This window comes from Galleria mellonella, unplaced genomic scaffold (genome assembly GCF_026898425.1).
Source record: "Galleria mellonella isolate WM207_F2 unplaced genomic scaffold, CSIRO_AGI_GalMel_v1 utg778, whole genome shotgun sequence".
Lineage (NCBI taxonomy): Eukaryota > Metazoa > Arthropoda > Insecta > Lepidoptera > Pyralidae > Galleria > Galleria mellonella.
In genome coordinates, this window is record NW_026442150.1 from 496964 (window position 1) to 518123 (window position 21160).

The following is a 21160-nucleotide window of genomic DNA, read 5'->3' on the forward strand; positions in this document are numbered from 1 at the left end:
CCCCGGATTAAGGTGTTAGGTCTGTGTACCCGATAATTTCACTATCAGATCCCTTCAAACCCAAACAGTTAAGCACAGCTACTTGGACATAAAAACACGACTGGGACAGATATATCCGAGTAGATAGATGAAGCCAAATTAAGAGTACCCATAACCAGCGAGCGTGTGTGAAGAGATTCATGAACGTGGAGAAAGTAAAAAAGGCCTGTTTGAATCGAAGCATTTGGCGTTCCATTGTTTCTGCCTACCCTAATGGGAGACAGGCGTGATAAATGCATGTATAATAATAATATAATTGATTCAGCAAACACATATTTGCCTCTCATTGTATGTTCTACCGCTTGTATAACAAATTGTGTTCTGAAGAATTGTTTGAAATGAAGCCCAGAGCCACATTTATCATCACACCGCTCGTTATCGACAGGGAATTTATCCTCACACGCTTGAATCTAAATGGTCACGTACAGTGCGGTTTTAAAGGAATGTTCTCCCGCGAACGTTCAGGCTGTGAAATGAGCTCTCTGCCGAAGTTTTCTCTAGAGACTACAGTATGGGGTTTATCAAAAAGGGTACATTAAGGTTTCTTCAGAGTCGGCAACGCGCACGTGACACCCCTAGTGTTGCAGGCGTTCATAGGCTACAATGACCATTTACCAACAGACGGGCTGTATACTCGTTTACCACTTTCGTGGTAAAAAAACGATTGTCTTACAAAAGAGTGTAGATGCAAAGTATACAATATATGGGGTCATTCATAAATTAGGCCACAGGAATTTCATGACTTTTGGACTCCCCCACCCCGCTCTTGTCACAGCTGTCAAAAGAATAATCACCTGAAGGCAGTAGCGAGGACTCCGCTGTAGCCTTGAGCTGAACTCGCGCCAGTAAGTCCGACGGTCGGGCTAGACTCTATTGGTGGGAGTTTCTTGTTTTTTATAAGCACCTGAAAACAATCTGTCCATATAATAAAACTGTTTATTTTATTTTTTTATTTATTTATTTATTAAAAAAATTGTAATGTGGCCAGTAAAAAATTGGGAATTAGAACTATATAAAATTAATATTGGCCCTTTTACGAGATCTACTTTAGAAATATTACGTGAAGTGTTAAAAACTTGTGTTTACCACCGACGCTCGCACAGATAGTTTTGACGCAGTCTGGCGTAAAAAGACAGCTTCGATTTTACGTCGAATACGCGGGAGTAGCAACAGTATCCTGAACATGTTTGTTAATAAATTGGATAGTCCTCTCGTGAAAATGCTCTCCGAGAGGACTAGATCATTATTAGTAATAAAGTATTAACATAGTTTTTAAGTACACTTACTAACAAAAATGGATCCAAGTTATCTAAAATTAAATAAATAAATAAAAAAAAAATAAACTACCAATGTAAATACAGTTAATGTCTGTCTAGTACATCGATAAATTAAAGTTAATATATAATTCCTTAAATACTAATACTAATTATAAGTAATCCCCCAACGTACCACACCGAGGCAGCGTACCCAAGGTACTGGCGGCATTACCTCTTTGGATCGCCAAACTTATCTTTTGGGCAAAGTAGCTACCAGCTCTCGGGTCATTGGGTATTAATTTTGCTTGCAAAATTTGATTGAAATTTTTTTTTTATTTTTTAAAGATGGAACTAGACTTTAAATATATAATATATTATTATATGACAACATTAAGCTTGTAAATTAAATACTAAATCATCTTCCTACCCTTATCCCAATCATTTTGGGGTCGGCGTAATATGATTTTAACCATATTACAAAAAGATTTGGTTTTTAGTTTTACGACCGGCCACCTGCCTGACGTCAACCCTCTTTGGGAATGAATTTGTTGGTGGTTTCCGCTAAATTCCGTTAAATACTAAATAATATTGCAAGTTAAATAAAAGCTTACCTTATATTTGAGCTGTTCGGGACTCGGCAGCCGAGGGTCATCGGTGTAGTCAATTTCGAATAGAAATGACGTCACCAGCTTGTCTCCGAACACTGCCTGGATGAAGACGCAACCAGTACAGTACCCGCAATCATCAACATCACCTTGTCAGCCGTTCACTGGTGAACATAGGCTTCCCCATAGATTGCCATAAGAGACAGTCTTCAGCCATATTTTTGAGGTTTTTTTATACAACTTAGAATGGCAAACCAGCTGACGGCCCACCTGATGGAAAGTGGTAACCGTCGTCTATATACTTGAGCAGTACCATGAATATAACAGAGTATACTGTTTCGTCCATTATACCCCCCCATGCGTTGCCATTCCTGAGGACTCAGGTGTTATTCCTCTGTACCCTGTAAATTCACGCCATATCCCACCCTTCAAACTGAAACACAGCCATGCAAACACAACTGCTGTACGGTAGAAACACGAATAGGACAGAGGTACCCAAGCAATCGACTTGTACAAAGTCTCCCTCTGGTATATATCATGCTGCAATAGCTGCCTGCTAGCTCAAGCGATCTTAATCATCAGTACCATTTCAGCCGCCTACCATCTACTGCCAAAAACGGGCCTTTTTTATACCACAAAGGTGGCAAACAAGCAAACAGCATACATACCTCTCTCTCTCTTAATGGCAGTTTTTCAACAGTTGCCACGTTTGGCAGGCTGATTGGCAACCGCAGTTAAGCTTTGGTGATGACTGAAAGGGACGCTGTTACACATTCCTCGATCACTAAATTCTCTTAATCACTTCTTACGATATCCACGGGAAAGAAAGGGATGATCCATTCTATGCTGGGACCACGTGTGCGACAGTTTTTTTAAAAGTTGCCACGCTTGGCAGGCGGGTTGGCAACCGCAGATTTTGGTGATGTCTGAAAGAGACACTTCTGCGTATCTTTGTAACTTTAAGTTCCCTTAGTTGCTTCTTACAACACCCACGGGATAGGAAGGGATAGCCCAATCTATGCCCTAACTATACAGGGATTGGGGAGAAAGGGATTGTTAGTAATGGAGACTGAGAATTCCATTGCTAGCAATATACCACCCATCTCGAAGTAATTTATTTCATTGTGCTTTTTTTTTACTAAAAACATGAGTACAAAGTAGCAGGTAAAAAGGTCATCCTAAATAAATTACATAAAATTTTCTAAACCGATATTTTTTTTCTAAAAATTTCTCCAACTTCCCAAAAATTTTTTACCCAAAATTGCAGAACACACACCGAATATAGCAACACTGTTGAGTGATAGTACAAAGTGAGAGAGTACGCTACGATAGATTTCAACTCTCTGTCTACTCTGTATTCGTTTGTTGTGAAAATACATTGTAGCGATAACAACTGACCTCAAACGTGCTGGCCATGACCTGCTGCTGCGGCAGGCTGCAGTGGTTCTCGATGCTCAGGATCAGGGGGTATGGAGACGCCACGAACGCACTCCTATACAGATAATAAAAAGAAACATATTTCATGTTATTTTTTTAGTACAAGGGAATGATTCTCTATTAGCAATTACTATGCGAACAATTGCTAATTATCAAAAACTAATGGATTGAAGCATTTTATATCTAACTTTTAAATTTTAAATTTCAGATTGCTTTCTAATTTTTGAATGGGTTAAACATGTTTCTTTGACAAAAAGCTTCTTTTGTGATCAAGTGGCAAAACACAATGCAACTAATTTATTATAGTAATTTTAGTTCGAAAATTGCTCTGTAGAGGCGGTATAAATGTTTACTTGCTATAGTTATTAGGTAACACAGAACACATGGGGGGGGGGAGGGAGATGAAAATTGTTAGTTATGGAAACTAGTGTTCCCATTGTCAATATTGCCCTGTGATTGTCTTCCAGCGAATTCACTACGATGGATGAACTCATCCACTACTATTGTTTGTCACGCCATTGTATATATTTTTTTAATGAATGATTATGAAATTATAACCCCGCTTGCACTTATCTTCTCTCAATCACTTGCACAGTTGGCACATCGCGATGAATTTGACAATAATTAATGTATTATAAAAGAAATCCACTATGAATCCCTACCGTGCTATCGTTTCCACGACTCTCCGAAACGGGATTTTGGTTGTGAACGTGTGTCCATGGTAGATGACCGGGCTGCCGTCGTCTCCGTCCCAACAATCCAGTTCCACGCACCGACATCCCGTTAGAAGCACCTGGGAAATACATTGATAATTTTAAGGTACATGTTCCAGCCAGTTCAGTTCCAACAGCAGAAGCTTCAAGGTTTGAAGGGAATGGCAGTGAAATTATAGGATATGGAGGCATAACAGCATAGTCTTCACAAAAGGCTGAAGAGTAAGTCCCCTAACAAGAGTTGATGTCAGGCAGGCGGCCGGTCGTAAAACTATAAGCAAAATCTTTTTGTAATATGTATAAAAAAAAAAAATTACTCCGATCCCAAATAATTATTGGGAAAGGTATAAAGTTCGAAAGACCTCTTGAAAGGTCGAATATCGGATATAGAGAGTCAGAATTTGTCGTCAAAACGAATAAATAAAAGGCAAATTTATGTATTAAAAAAATGCCAGTCTTTTTTCGTTCTTTTGTCCTAGCTGTTTGTTTTGTTTCAAGCATATTCAAAAGAAAAGAGCATATTCCTTTTTAAAAGGCCGGCAGCACACCTGCAATGCCGTAGGTGTTGTGGGTGACCATGGGCGGCGGTAGTCACTTACCATCAGGTGAGCCGCATGCTCGTTTGCCCCCTGTGTTGTAAAAAAAAAAAAAAAAAAAAAAAAAGCCGTCTGTTTTGTCTGTAGAACGTTTTTGCGGCCAGCGATAGAACTAGTCAAAGAGGCCGCAACAATAGGTGAAGATGAAAGCAGATTAGTTAAGTCATTGTGAAGATTTCCACAAAAATTAACCACAACGGTTTCCAGGGGGACATTAACCTGATAGGGTATTTTACTAGCAACAGGACAGCAATAATATTTTTAGACCTCATTGGTTTTCCTTTATCATTAAGTGAGCTAACAGCTTGTTTGCTATTTTATATTGCATGAAATTGTCTTATTTGATAAAATTTTAAAGTCAATGTTAATTTGTTTCAGTCAAGCCAATTATTTTTTTTTAATAGTTTTAAAAAATGTTTAAATACAAATTAAAATTCAAAAATTGCCGCGCTTTTGTAATTACTCCCTCGAATTTTTCTCTTTGGCCAATTTTTTTTATTACATACAGATAAGTTTAAATTATTCATACAAATTCAATGTAGATTATATAAATTTCTTTTAAGTACTTATTCTTGATATAATTAAATAAAGTACTTTACTTAAATATAATATTACCCTAGTAGGTATTTAAGTAATACGTTGTGTAACTGCGCATGTCCGTTAATATTGATTTTTATAGGCGTTAAAACGTTTAGGCATTGTTATATTTTTAGACTTAGTCTCAGAACGGACAAGTTAAATTTAATTAAATATTCATTATAATCGTCCACATATTTAATTTTTAATCGATATTACACTGATGTTACTGGCGACAAAAAAAACCATAGACTAAATTACACGGAAACGTCAAATTGTTGTCAATTTGTTAAAGTCAAAACAACATAACCTATTTTCGAAGCGTCTTTGTGTTTTGCCGGGTTTTAAATACGATTTTCTTGTTATTTTCTTAGATATTTCACAAAAATGAAGGACACACCTACAGAAGTGGATAACAGAAATGTTGTGAAGAACAGAGAGTTGTTATATCGAATGATTATAAGGTAAAAATTATGGTAGTTTTTAGATTTAGCATTGGCAAATCTTTGATTTGATTAAACTCATAATATTAACGTTTAAATGTTTTAAATTATACAAAATTATTAATTTATGTATATTCTGCTCTTATAATGTAATTATGTGGAAAAACGATGGAAAACCTGAGCTTACAAGAAACCAGAGAGGAATTCACCAAAAGGATGCAGGAGTTCGAGGGACGACTACAGAAGGCAACCCTTTCGAGCCCCGGGGCAGCGAACATCGCTTCTGACTTCGCTGTCTTTAAACAGATGACACTGGAGAGTCTGCAATCTTTGCAACACCAAGTTGACTTGCTGGCAAAGGAAGTTGATTTGCAGGAAATGCGTAGCCGACGGAAAATTTTGTTGCTTCATGGCGTCTCAGAAAGTGATCAAGAGGACGTCGTCTCGGTGGTATGTGGTGTTGTTGGTGATCAAATGAAATTGGAGTTTTCAACGGAACATATTAGCCGGTGTCACAGGATGGGACGTATAACAACTAGTAAGAAAGCACGTCCACTTTTGGTGAAATTTCGTGATATCAATATTCGCGATAGGATCTGGTCCAATAAAACAAAATTGAAAGGCACCAATATTTCCTTATCTGAGTTTTTGACAAAAACTAGGCATGATACATTATAGCGGCCAGACAACGCTTTGGTGTCAGAAAGTGTTGGACGCGTGATGGGTTCATTCACGTCCTCGGATCCGACGGAGTACGGCACCGTATCAGTAACATGGCTGAACTGGGTAGGATTGTGGTACCAGAACCCCAAAAACCAGTTCCAGTTGCGGCAAAAACAGATATCGGCGTCAGCAGAACGAAACGAGTTCAAGCAACCAGGAAATAAGTGTTAATAATAGATATTTCATTTTTGCGGGTCGGTGAGTGAGTTTGTAGTCCTTACATTAATAGCATTATCCATTATTTTTTTTTTATTTATTTCAATCAAATAATCAGTAATCATATAATAATCAGTAATCATATACTTTTACCCACTATTTACTATTAATAATTAAGCAGTGATGGCACAGACTTATAAAAAAAAAGCGGGTACCCCGTGATTTAAATTTTTAAACAAGGTAAGTTGATTATCTTATTCTACCTTACATATTCTGAATCTATAAATGTCAATTGTCAGCTATCAGATAATATCTTATTATCTTAGATATATAACTTTACTTCTTTTATTTTATTTATTTTTTTCTTAATTTTTAAACGGATAGATACCCCTAAGTATTGAGGGACTCACTCACCGAATCTAGGTACAGGTCATTAAGTGAAATTGTAATTGTTAGTTTTCTTTCCTAACAACCGGCAGGTGGAGTACTAATGTACTTGACGTACTCATAATATTCACAATATTTTAAATTTTGTATATATATATATATATACATATATATATATTTTATTATATTTATTGTATTTATATTTATTGTATTGTATAGAATTTTTAGGATTTTTTTTTAAAGTATGCTCAATCTGTTTTGCAGTAGTGACGCGGACTCGGATAATGATGACTACTTCTCTGTTTCTACAATTGATTCATCCTGTAACACCAACAACAGTTTCTCCAGTTTGCCATGTCTATCGGATTCTTTGGCTGGGCTGTTCACAGATGTAGCTAACAATTTCAACATTATCCACATTAACGCCCAAAGTATTCCGGCAGATTACTCTGATATGATTACTTCTCTTGATCAACACAACATCCACGCTATATTAGTCTCCGAATCTTGGTTAAAACCATGCCCCTCTTCTACTTCTTATTCCCTCCCGGGGTTCCAACTTATTCGAAATGATCGAACTAGCAATGGTGGTGGTGGTGTAGCTATTTACCTTCGTACTCAATTTACTTACTCTGTGGTTAATATATCTGCACAGCCACCTCCATACAATGCTGGTGAACATCTTTTTATTGAAATCTCCCTCTCCCATACAAAATTACTACTCGGAGTCTACTATAGTCCTTCCATGCGCATTGATTATTTCTCGTCCTTTGAAAAAATTCTTGAAAATCTTACTCCTTCCTATAATCACACAATCATAATGGGCGATTTTAATACTTGTCTCCTAAGGAATGATTCACGTGCTTCCACTCTTATTTCAACTGTAAAAGCTTGCAATTTAAATATACTCCCGTTATCTGCGACACACCATTTTCCCAATGCTACACCTTCAATTCTCGATTTAATTATAATCTCATCCCCACAAAATGTTGTGAAGCATGGTCAGTGTGCGGCGGACTCCTTTTCTTATCATGATTTGATTTATCTATCTTACAAAATTCGTCCCCCAAAAGCAAAACGCAAAACTCTTTTCCAGCGTAGTTTTGGCAGTATGAACGTGGAGGGACTGCGCAATGATGCGAAAGCAATAGATTGGACACCTGTTAGAGAGGCAATGTCCGTGGATGAACAGGTTGTACAATTTAACAAATTGATAACTCAATTGTACGATGTGCATGCACCCGTCAAAGATATCAAAATTAAGCACGCACCTGCCCCATGGATTAATGATAAAATTAGGACATTGATGCATGGAAGGGATGCCGCAATAGCTCGTTACAAGTATCGTCCCAGTGTTGAAAATAATTACGAAATATAAAATGTACGGCTGGTTTTAAAACAAAACTGAAGAACTATTATTTGAGCAAGTTGTCATCTTCTTAATATGTTTATATGTCTGGTTAGCATACTTATTACGTGCATACTTTACGTGAACAGTATTTATATATTTTTATGTATTTGTGTAGGCGTTTATGTCCATGTATGTATATGTGTATATGTATGTATTTGTATATGTATAATATGTATATATATATATGTATATGTGTGTGTAGGTGTATGTATATAAATATAATAATGAGTAGGGATAATATTTATATTATTATATGTATCACATCTCCCATATTTAGAACTAACAAAATTTTTCATCGTGCCTCCCACCAAACTGTTTATAATTACTCCTCTCCATCCAAAGGTTGGCTGCAAGAGATCGCTCATAGCGATAAGGTCGCCCATTGTTCTCTCATTGTGATTATTTCTTGTAATTATTTATATTTATAATAAGTTTACTATTGTAATCTTTTGGAGGAAACAATAAAGAGTATCTATCTATCTATGTGTATCGGACTAATGAACAATTTAGTTGGGTTTGAAAGAAAATCGTGTTTATTTACATATAAGTTAACCCTATTCCGCAGCTTGAACTAGAGTAAAAAGTGTGTGTTAATGCAAGACATGACCTATCTGTTATACTCGTATTTCATATACATCTGTTTAGTCATTAAACTGTGAATAAGTACCAAACATTTCTACATTTTTTTTATACAACTTAGAACGGCAAACAAGTTGACGGCCCACCTGATGGATAGTGGCAACCGTCGCCTATAGACATGAGCAGTACTGTGGACATAACAAAGCATACTGTTTCGTCCATAATACCCCCCATGCATTGCCATTCCTAAGGACTCAGATGTTATTCCTGTGTACCCAGTAAATTCACACCATATCTTCACCTTCAAACCGAAACACAGCTATGCAAACACAACTGCTTCACGGTAGAAACACGAATGTGACAGAGGTATCCAAGCAATCGACTTTTGTACAAAGTCTCCCTCTTCATTATAGTGTCAGCTTTTACTAAGCGTAGAAAATAGAGTCCTATTTAAATTACATTTAACTGTCCACTATTGAAACACACACTACACATATACACTACACATATGATTAAATAAATATTACATGAATATACTATTTTATATTATTACTAGCATCCCGGCTTCGCACGGGTGGATATTTTTACATTTTAAACAGTGGTTATTGTGACACAACGATAATAGTTGGACATATAGTGTCGCTAAGTTTTTTGTAGTTATCGATATTTCCTTCAATATTGTAGAACATACTTTTGTTCTATCACCGATAGTTTCCGCAGCGCACGCGACCAAAGATATTTTATATCAATTTTTTACACTTTGAGTTACGTTACTAAAGTTTTAGTAAGGATCCCTTATCTTTTCTAGCAATAAATATAGCCTATTTTACTCGGGGTGAATGTAGGTTTCTAATGGTGGAAGAATTTTTGAAATCGGAGTAATTTTAAAGTTTATTCATTACAAACATACATATACACACAAAAATACAAATCTTTCCTCTTTATAATATTAGTGTAGATTTATATCTAATATATAAAATTCTCATGTCACAGTGTTCCTTACCAAACTCCTCCAAAACGGCTTTACTGATTTTCATGAAATTTTGTGTGCATATTCGGTAGGTCTGAGAATCGGCCATCATCTATTTTTTATACCCCTTAATGATAAGGGTCAGAGACCCACCCCTAAATAATTTATTTTTTATTTTTTTGACAATTTTTTTTTATTTTTATTTAAATATGATTTAGCATTGAAAAATACATACAACTTCAAATTTTCACCTTTTTACGATCAACCCCTGTTTTTTAAGCGCAATTTTTATATTCCGCAATATGGTTGCAAGATGACAATCGAATATAATGATTGTAGTACGATATATTTTCATGTATAGTTCTAGAAATAATGTATATGGTAAAACAACGTTTATCGAGTCAGCTAGTTAGTTTATATTATTGTCGTTGTTTTTGCTTGAAAATAATGGTATTGTTTTAATAAATTAGGTATTAGAAAACGTCACGTTTTTTAATCTATGTTTGTTTTTGATCACAGCCAGCTGTATTATGATGGATTCCAACCCATAGCGGCCACGTTGGCGGCCGCCGTTCACGCAGATCCACCTTGTCCGCCTAGTGATAGGTACAAAATATTGATTCAAATTTTCTTTTTTTTTTAATAATAAAATGATTTTTTTCTTCTCCCAAAGGTTATCATTAAAGTTTAAATTATGATTTTTTTTATACAACTTAGAATGGCAAACAAACTGACAGCCCTCCTGATGGAAAGTGGTAACCGTCGCCTATACACATGAGCAGTGCCATGCACACAACAGAGTATACTGTTTCGCCCATGATACCCCCCATGCGTTGCCATTCCTGAGGACTCAGGTGTTATTCCTCTGTACCCAGTGAACTCACGTTCAATTAATTTGAAGGGTGGGAACCCTTCAAACCGAAATACAGCCATGCAAACACAACTGCTTCACAGTTGAAACACGAAAGCTGAAAAATCGAAAATTGTAATTTTAAAATATTTCTATTTTTATTTTTCTATTTTTATTTATTTATTTTCCTATTACATTCAATATTTAAATATAATCATTATATCAAATATTGGTTGAAATATATATTTATTCGAATGAATTAATATATTTTTATTTATTGATACCAGGCTATTGAACCTGATGATGGTGGGCCTGCAGCACGAGCCAGATCGCAAGGATCGTCTCGCTGCGTCCAGCGGGGCTGAGCATCTGCTCGGAACAACTGGTTTTGGTGAGGATATATAGTCACTAATATAATAGCCTAAAGTCGGTCCTAGCATAGAATAGGCCACCCCTTCCTTTCCCGTGGGTGTCGTAAGAGGCGGCTAAGCGAGAGTGACGGATGGGCAGAAAACATCTCTAAACCTTAATTGCCGTTGCCAATCCGCCTGCCAAGCGTGGCAACTATTAGCAAAACCCTCCAAGGGGAAGATTTATGTTCAGCAGTGGACAGTTAAAGCTAGGTAGCTAATACGATTTGATGCCAATGAATTATATTATTCTCAATTTCGTGTATAATATAGTATATGTCATATATGTGTAAGTATATTTGTTATTTATATATATATATATTTATTCGTTTATATATGTAATTTTAGTATGTATGTATATCAATAATTACTAGTACCGCATTCGAGTATTCTGACACTTGCCTATGGTCGACTGGGAGAGAATGCTGTTAGCATTAAGTCCGCCATGTACATATATTTGTACTAATGAATAAATAAATAAATAGTATAAAAGTGATAGTGAGTTTATTTGTTACCTCTTAATGACTTAACAGCTTAAAGAATCACTCTGATGGTTGGTATTCATACTATATGGGATAGGGAAGTATATAGGCTTTTTCTTTAAACATATCACGGTCACGTCGACGAAGACGCGGGTAAAAGACAGTTTAAAATAACGACTACTTGATAGAGAGGATAAGAAAAGAGTCACACAGACAAACTTTCTTGTTTTTGCTATTGCTTGTGTCTATTTCTGTTTCTCCTTTTGTTACTATTTCTGTTTCTCCTTTTGTTACTATTTCTGTTTCTCCTTTTGTTACTATTTCTGTTTCTCCTTTTGTTACTATTTTTGTTTCTCCTTTTGTTACTATTTCTGTTTCTCCTTTTGTTACTATTTCTGTTTCTCCTTTTGTTACTATTTCTGTTTCTCCTTTTGTTACTATTTCTGTTTCTCCTTTTGTTACTATTTCTGTTTCTCCTTTTGTTACTATTTCTGTTTCTCCTTTTGTTACTATTTCTGTTTCTCCTTTTGTTACTATTTCTGTTTCTCCTTTTGTTACTATTTCTGTTTCTCCTTTTGTTACTATTTCTGTTTCTCCTTTTGTTTCTATTTTCGTTTCTCCTTTTGTTACTATTTCTGTTTCTCCTTTTGTTTTTATTTCTTCTTCCATTTGTTTCTATTCCTTCATTTGTGTCTACTTCTGCTCGTTTCTGTTTCTTGTTTTGTTTTACTTCGGTATGTTTCTATTTTCGTTTCTTGATTTATTTCTACTTCTTATTTTATTTCTGTCTCTGTTTATATGTTTATTCTTGTTTCCATTTGTATTTCTGTACGTATATGCGATTGTACAGATCTGGAGTTCGAGATGGACGCGTCGTCGCTGGCGCCGGAGCCGGCGACGTATGAGACGGCGTATGTGACGTCACACAAGATGGCGTGCCGCGCCGGCGCCTTTAGTGCCTGCGGACAGCTCGTGGCCACAGGCAGCGTCGACGCCAGTATTAAGGTAACGTTTTCTTTGTGGGATGATAATGGAATGTTAATCCCGCCTGCGCTATCGGTATACGCTGGCGGGGCACCAGTGAGGCATGATAGGTGAGGATGAAAAGGCAAGTCAGTTAGCCCATTATTACGAATTTAACTATAAATTAGTCACGATGGTTTCCAGGTGGAACCGCGTTCTTGATAGGGTTTATTTACAGCAATGGGGACTAATCCCTTCCCCCCTTAAGGTAACGTTCACTAGCTGCTCTCCGCGGCGTTACACACGTGCAGATGCACTAGATCTAGAAATCTAGATATAGTTTTCTATATAGAAAAAGATTGAGAAACGAACATTAATTAAAACAATAGAGAATAGAAGAAGCAGAATGCTGGGCCATCTTATACGACATGACGATTTTTTAAAGAGCATATTAGAAGAAAAATAGAGGGCAAAAGAGGAAGAGGAAGACCGAGGAATAACTACATGGGACAGATAAAGGAAACACTAGGCGTCATGTCGTATAGGGAGGTCAAGGATATGGCCTGGGATAGAGCTGGCTGGAAGAAGATGCATGAATCAGTTGCACCGACAAGAGGAAACTCTTGAATGAAACGAAGAAGATAGGAAAAATGGATAAATGGGTTTATTACCTATAAAGGAAATTACCTCTAATCGAAATTTGGTAAATCAAAAATCGGTGACGCAATGGGTGTAGCGAGCTAGCGTAGAGCTAATCGCTCCACGGGTTAAGCATGAGTGAATATATTTATAAGTCGGATTTGTTTGTTATTTTAGAGATTTAAAGATTAGAAATTGGAGAGAGGATTTTTTTTACAACACGACGGCAAACGAGCATGCGGCTCACCTGATGGTAAGTGACTACCGCCGCCCATGATCACCCACAACACCAGCGGCATTGCAGGTGTGCTGCCTTTTAAAAAGGAATATGCTCTTTTCTTGAAGGTTACGTTGTCGTATCGGTTCGGAAATACTGCTGCTGGAAGTTGATTCCAAAGAGTGGTTGTGCGTGGAAGAAAAGTGGTTAGAGATAAGTGTGGACTGAAAGACGATGTGGTGACAAAGATTGAAAAGGGAATGCTGTGTTTGTTTGGCCATTTGGAGAGGTTGGATGACAGAAGAATTACGAAAGAGAGTAATTTTTTTCATGTTTTTTTTTATTAAGAATTTTTTTAAACTTCATCAATTGTTTGAATTTTTATATATATATATATAATATAGTTTGTCCAGAATTGGTCCAACCATTCTAGAGTTTTGTTCTTAGAAATACATTTAGAAAAAAAAAAATGTGCATTTTAGATTTTGGACGTGGAACGTATGTTGGCCAAGTCGGCTCCCGAGGAGGTGGACCCTGGGCGGGAGCAGCAGGGGCATCCAGTCATCAGAACTCTGTATGTTTTTATATTTATTAATTATTATATTAAATTTATTATTATTGCGCCATTTTTATAGTAACCCCGCCCGCGCTATCGGTATAGATTGAACACAACTACGTTTGACGTCATACTCGTGAACGGGTGTTTTTAGGGACTGGTTAATTTGAGATAATTTTACTTACTTTATTACTTTTTTCCACTACTATTTATTTATTTATTTTTACTTTATGTACACATGTATTGTTATATCTTATAGAGGAAATAATAGTTTTTTTTATGCAACTTAGAATGGCAAACAAGCTGACGGCCCACCTGATGGAAAGTGCTAACCGTTGCCTATAGACATGAGCTGTACCGTGGACATAACAGAGTATACTATTTCGCTCATGATACCCCCCATGCGTTGCCATTCCTGAGGACTCAGGTGTTTTTTTTTTAATAGATAAAAATGGAATGGTAACCCGCCCGCGCTATCGATATATACCGACGAGGCATCAGTGGAAGATGATAGGTGAGAATGAATGCAGGTCAGTTGGCCCACCATGATGAATTCGAACTCGACAAGAATTAACCATAATGGTTTTCAGGGGGAACCGCGTGGAGGTCGACCTGAGAGGGTCAATTGCTAGCAACGGGGCTATTAGACCTCATTACTGACAATCCCCTTCCCCCCGGACTCAGGTGTTATTCCTCTGTACCCTGTAAATTCATTGCCATATTCCATCCTTCAAACCGAAACACAGCTATGCAAACACAACTGCTTCACGGTAGAAACACGAATGGGACAGAGGTGTCCAAGCAAACGATTTTTGTACTGTCTCCCTCTGGTAAATATCTATTCCTCTATCTATCTATCTATCTATCTATGAGAATGCAGATAGTAATTTTAACTCTCTCTGTTCCATAGATACGATCACACAGACGAGATCACCGCTCTGGACTTCCACCCTCGAGAGCAGATCCTGGTATCAGCGTCCAGAGACTGCTGTATCAAGCTGTTCGACATAACGAAGGCATCTGCTAAGAAGGCCTACAAGTCAATCACGGTTTGTTTATAACGCTTGTTATTTGTTTAGATTTATTTAGTTTAATTCCGCCACCGTTAGTATGTGTGCGACTGCCAACACTCGAAGACTGACCGCCACTGTTACTACCAGGAGTTCCACAACCCTCCATATTGGTCATCAATCTCCGACTGCCATTTCGTCTACGCACGTTTTGCGAAACTGCGAAAGTTTGGGTTAGCGGAATGGTTAATATTAAACAAGCAGCGATTTGTTAATTTGCCTGAAGATGCCTCGTTTAAATGTGAAATACGTGAATACGAGTCGCAAAACGTGCGTGGACGTAAATAGGTTTGTGGGGAAATAGTTACAGACGTGTATATATATATATATATATATACCATTACATTAAGTTGTAGATTGTAACAAAAGTGTAATATTAAATGCGGTAGATGACGTTTGTGTTATATAAAATAAATATACTGTAATCAGGACATAGAGCAAGAAAAATGTAAAATATTTTTTCCTCTCACAACGCAGACTTTGAAAAAAACTTTATTTATTTATTCATTAGTACAAATATGTGTACATGGTGTACTTAATGCTAAAAGCATTCTCTCCCAGTCAACCATAGGCAAGTGTCAGAATACTCAAATGCGGTACTAGTAATTATTGATATACATACATGCTAAAATTACATATATAAACGAATAAATATATATGAATAACAAATATACTTACACATATATGACATATACTATATTATACACGAAATTGAGAATAATATAAAGCACTTACTGCTCGGATAAAGTGAATTTATTTAGTTATTAGTATTCTAGAAAACTGGCTGCTTTTTGTACATACCGGCTCGCCTTTCACATAATTTATTCACCAGAGGGAGACTTTGTACAAAAGTCGATTGCTTGGGTACCTCTGTCCCATTCGTGTTTCAACCGTGAAGCATTTGTGTTTGCATGGCTGTGTTTCGGTTTGAAGGTTGGGATATGGCGTGAATTTACTGGGTACAGAGGAATAACACCTGAGTCCTCAGGAATGGCAACGCATGGGGGGTATCATGGGCGAAACAGTATACTCTGTTATGTCCATAGTACTGTGCATGTCTATCGGCGACGGTTACCACTTTCCATCAGGTGGGCCGTCAGCTCATTTGCTATTCTAAGTTGTATATAAAAAAAAATTTACAGAACACAGAAAAATAATTCTTGTAACGATTTTTTTTATTAGGCCGCAGAAAAAAAAAATATTTTTTTTAACCAGAACGCAGAGCGGTAGTTTTTTTTTGCAATCAAGACTTGGGTAAATTTTTTTTTTTGTTTCTATCAGGACGCGGAGCAAGTGCTGTGCGTTGCGTTCCACCCGCTCGGCGACCACATCATCGCGTCCACCACCCACCCTGTGATCCGGCTGTACGACGTCACCACCAGCCAGTGTTTCGTGTGCCCCATACCCACGCACCACCATAAGAAGCAGGTCAACTCCATCAAGTGAGTGGGCATATTAATGTTTCACTTTTATATGGCTCGGCTACGCCTCGGCCCACATTTGCACGTTCGTCCATCAATGCCTCAGTTGCTGGCCGCTGCAGTAATGAACTATTTATTCAAGTAAACTTAATAATTTATTTTATTATTAATTTATTATCAATCGACATATCCCGCTTTTATGCAGACGAAGTTGCGGGTAAAAACTAGTTGTTTGTATTCTAGAAGGACTTCTCCGTTCTAGATTCTCCCCTAATGGCAAGTACTTCGCGAGTGGCAGCGCGGATGGATCGGTCAAACTGTGGGACACTGTCTCCAATAGATGTTTCAACACGTTCATAAATGCACACGACGGGGCCGAAGTGTGCTCTGTCGCGTTCACCAGAAATAGCAAGGTAATAAAGTTGGTTCCAATACAATTTAGTTAAAATGTAAACAGACGGGTCATTGGCCCGACCATAGACAATCTAGTGATGTCCAATGATGGTGTCAATCGAAAGTTGACTAATCAATTTAAGGTTTCGACTTATTACTCATTTAAGATGTAGTTGAAACGTAAACAGACGGGTTATTGGCCTGACCATAGACAATCTAGTGATGTCCAATGATGGTGTCAATCGAAAGTCGACTAATTAATTAATTGTTTCGACTTATTACTAATTTCAATTGTAGTTCAAACGTAAACAGACGGGTTATTGGCCTGACCATAGACAATCTAGTGATGTCCAATGATGGTGTCAATCGAAAGTCGACTAATTAATGTATCAATTTATTACAAATTTGATTTAGACAGTGTTTCTATGATAATTCTAACAAAATTTTGTTAATTTTGATTGAATCGATTTAATAGAATTCTGTTGAAAACTAAACAGACCGTTCATTAACCCAACCATAGACAATGTAGTGATGTATTTTTTTTTATACAAATTAGAATAGCAAACAAGCTGACGGCCCACCTGATGGAAAGTGGTAACCGTCGCCTATAGACGTGAGCAGTACCATGAACATAACAGAGTATACTGTTTCGCCCATGATACCCCCCATGCGTTGCCATCCCTGAGGACTCTTCTTATTAGGTGTGTGTATTAGGGGTGGTTCTTATGAGGTGTTATTCTTCTGTACCCAGTAAATTCACGTTTAAATAAATGATTTTTTTTTTTATTTTTGATTGAATTTATTATTATTTGTTCCAGTATCTTCTAACTTCGGGTTTGGACTCGTCTATAAAGCTATGGGAATTGGCAAGCAGCAGGTGTCTCATACTGTATACAGGCGCTGGCACTACAGGTGAGGCATATACAGGGTGTATTCGAAACAATTCAGTTCTCAGGTCTCTTCAGACGTAAATAAATACATATTATTGTTATTTATTAATAAATGTGGATAGACATGACTTATTATGATGGATAGAGAAGACTTAAAAAACCAGGGGGGAAAGGGATTGTTAGTAATAGAGACTGAGAATCCCATTGCTAGCAATATACCCAACCAGGTCGACCTGCACGCGGTTCCCCCTGGAAACTATCATGGTTAATTCCTGATGGATTCATCATGATGGGCTAACTGGCCTGTTTTCATTCTCATCTATCACCCTTCACTGGTGCTCCGCCAGCGTATCCCGTTAGCGCAGGCGGGGTTACCATACCATTTTCACCCATCAAAACAAAAAAGTTCGCATTCATTTCCGCATTCACTCCCTTTCTAGCCATATCGTCTTTCATACAGTCCATCCATGGTTTTTTAAGTCTTTTTTTCCATCATTCATGGGGTGGGCCGTCAGCTTGTTTGCCATTCTAAGTTGTATAAAAAAAAATCTATTTCTGTCTACCAGGCAAGCAAGAACATCACGCGCAAGCTGTGTTCAACCACACGGAGGACTATGTGATGTTCCCTGACGAAGCCACCACCTCGTTATGTACCTGGCACTCGAGGAGTGCCAGCCGCTGCCAGCTGATGTCTCTGGGTCATAATGGAGCCGTCAGGTGAGATACCGTCACGCCCAAGACCCTAGCGGAGTGGGTAGAGGTATACCGAGGTGATAGTAACTTATCTTCACGCTGAAACCTTAGTGTGATGGGTAGAGGTATCAGTATAACTATATCGTTTAACTGTCATGGAGGGACAGCAGCGTCTCTCTTAAATTTTTTTTTATATAACTTAGAATGGCAAACAAGCTGACGGTCCACCTAATGGAAAGTGGTAACCGTCGCCTATAGACATGAGCAGTGCCATGGACATAACAGAGTATACTGTTTCGCCCATGATACCGCCCATGCGTTGCCATTCCTGAGGACTCAGGTGTTATTCCTCTGTACCCTGTAAATTCACTGCCATATCCCACTCTTCAAACCGAAACACAGCCATGCAAACACAACTGCTTCACGGTAGAAACACGAATGTGATAGAGGTACCCAAGCAATCGACTTTTGTACAAAGCCTAACTGCGGTTGCCAACTCGACTGCTAAACGTGGCAACTACTGGCAAATCACCATAATGGGGGGGGGGAGGCCTATGTCCAGCAGTGGATAGTTTATTAATTAATTTAATATATTTTCTAGGTACATAGTCCATTCTGGAACGGCGCCCGCATTTTTGACCTGCAGTGACGACTACCGTGCCAGGTTTTGGTACAGACGGAATACTCACTAAATTATATATATATATATATATAAAGCGTTTGCCTACGGTTTTGCTCGTGTGTGGTATTTATTTTCGATTTCTGTTCCTATAAAATTTTACACAATTTCCCAAACTTTCAACCCCCGTTTTATCGCCTTAGGGGTTGAATTTTCAAATCCCTTTCTTATTGTTCACCTGCGCTATATAAAGAACCTATCTGCAAAATTTCAATATTCTAGATCCAGCCGTTTCAGTCAGTGAGACAGTCAGTCAGTCAGTCAGTCAGTCAGTGAGTCAGTCAGTCAGTGAGTGAGTCAGTCAGTGAGTGAGTGAGTCAGTCAGTCAGTGAACCAGTCAGTGAGTGAGTCAGTCAGTGAGTGAGTGAGTCAGTCAGTCATCATCCATTTTTATATATATATAGACTATCTGACCCGGTAAACATAGTTCTGTCATATAAATATTTGTTTTTTGTAGATAGGGACACCTTAATAGTCTAGCGGTATGAAATATATGATCTGTTCTCAAAGCTATCAAATATATATATATATATATATATATATAAAATCATAAAAATCGGTCGATCCGTTTCGGAGGAGTGCGACCACACACCGTGACACAAGATTTTAATATATATGTAGATAAATATTAAGTAAACTAGCGATCCGACCCGGCTTCGCACGAGTAGACAGACTTTTATTTTAAAATAAAATAATACATATAATTAAGCCAATTGCAACTGATCGGTTATTTTATAGCATTTCATATGTGACTCTTTAGATTGATATAACTTTTTTATTTATGAACCGATTGAAATAAAACAAACACTAAATGTTAAGTGGAGAAAACCGCAACGACATTAGTGGAAATCACATTTAAATCGGTTAATCAGTGAAAATTACATTCATATCGATAAAGTCGTTTCTGAGTATAGCGTGCACAAACCTACAGACAAACGGACACAAATTCTAAAAATCATTGTTTTGTGTTCTATTGCGTTCATCAAGCCTCCCTGTAATGGTTTTTCTTTATATATCTTCCATGTACAGACAGCGACCAGTTACGACTTTATTATATATATAAAAAATTTTCAATGCTAAATTTTAATTAAATAAAAATTAAAAAAATTGACAAAAAAATATTTTGGGGTGGGTCACCCTTATCATTGAGGGGTATGAAAAATAGATGTTGGCCGATTCTCAGACCTACCCGATATGCACACAAAATTTCATAGAAATCGGTAAAGCCGTTTCGGAGGAGTTTGGTAACAAACGACAGTGACACGAGAATTTTATATATTCGATATAATTATTAACTTACAAAAGAAATTGTTCAAAATTCTATTTCGGAAATAAAACCGACTAATACTCGTATGTTTTTTTTTTTAAACAACACCTGTACACTCTGATGAATGAATCTTAGATTTTAACCAATTTGTGTCGAAGCGGACTGTACTGTATTACGAATAAAGTAAATCACTTACTATATCGTCATAGTCGTAGAATACAGACGGATCTGACAAATGTTACATACATCCGTCAGTATTCTACCACTATGACGATACGTTAAAAAAAAAAGTATATGTAATTATTAATAATTAAAAAAATAAAATATCTTTCAGCCTATATGTGTTTGTTTTTACCCAACCACCAAATAAAAGTGTCTTCCTTTCTTTATATTTTTGGCAATCTACAGTCAAGTGTTTTTAGCACACTTACGAATGGCAAACAATCTGACGGTCCACCTGATGGAAAGTGGTAGCCGTCGCCTATAGACATGAGCAGTGCCATGGACATAACACGAGTATACTGTTTCGCACATGATACCCCCCATGCGTTGCCATTCCTGAGGACTCAGGTGTTATTTCTCTGTACCCTGTAAATTCACTGCCATATCCCACCCTTCAAACCGAAACACAGCCATGCAAACACAACTGCTTCGCGGTAGAAACACGAATGGGACAGAGGTGCCCAAGCAAACGACTTTTGTACAGTTACCTTCCTGTCTGTACTTTGCCGCCGGTTTC

General features: G+C 37.4%; 3 protein-coding genes across 3 annotated transcripts in view; 2 read left to right on the top strand and 1 right to left on the bottom strand.

Moving 5' to 3' along the window:
* Positions 1–21160, bottom strand: part of LOC113509564 (1-phosphatidylinositol 4,5-bisphosphate phosphodiesterase epsilon-1-like) — a 195406-nt gene that overhangs the window by 21842 nt on the left and 152404 nt on the right. The window contains exons 25-28 of the mRNA XM_052901273.1: positions 4000–4130; positions 3299–3392; positions 1907–2002; positions 834–943 (exon numbers count right to left, since the gene is read on the bottom strand). Of these exons, the coding sequence (XP_052757233.1) occupies positions 834–943; positions 1907–2002; positions 3299–3392; positions 4000–4130 (431 nt within the window). The remainder of the gene's footprint in view (positions 1–833; positions 944–1906; positions 2003–3298; positions 3393–3999; positions 4131–21160) is intronic.
* On the top strand, positions 5375–20757 carry LOC113519586 (cleavage stimulation factor subunit 1). Its single transcript, XM_052901274.1, has 11 exons — positions 5375–5686; positions 10411–10497; positions 11029–11132; positions 12484–12638; positions 13935–14026; positions 14919–15057; positions 16360–16520; positions 16762–16912; positions 17711–17804; positions 18349–18499; positions 19077–20757. The coding sequence occupies exons 1-11, from the start codon at positions 5610–5612 to the stop codon at positions 19165–19167; spliced, it is 1302 nt and encodes a 433-aa protein (XP_052757234.1). The 5' UTR covers positions 5375–5609; the 3' UTR covers positions 19168–20757.
* Positions 5834–6343, top strand: LOC128202122 (uncharacterized). The gene has a single exon (XM_052901275.1). The coding sequence runs from the start codon at positions 5834–5836 to the stop codon at positions 6341–6343; it is 510 nt and encodes a 169-aa protein (XP_052757235.1).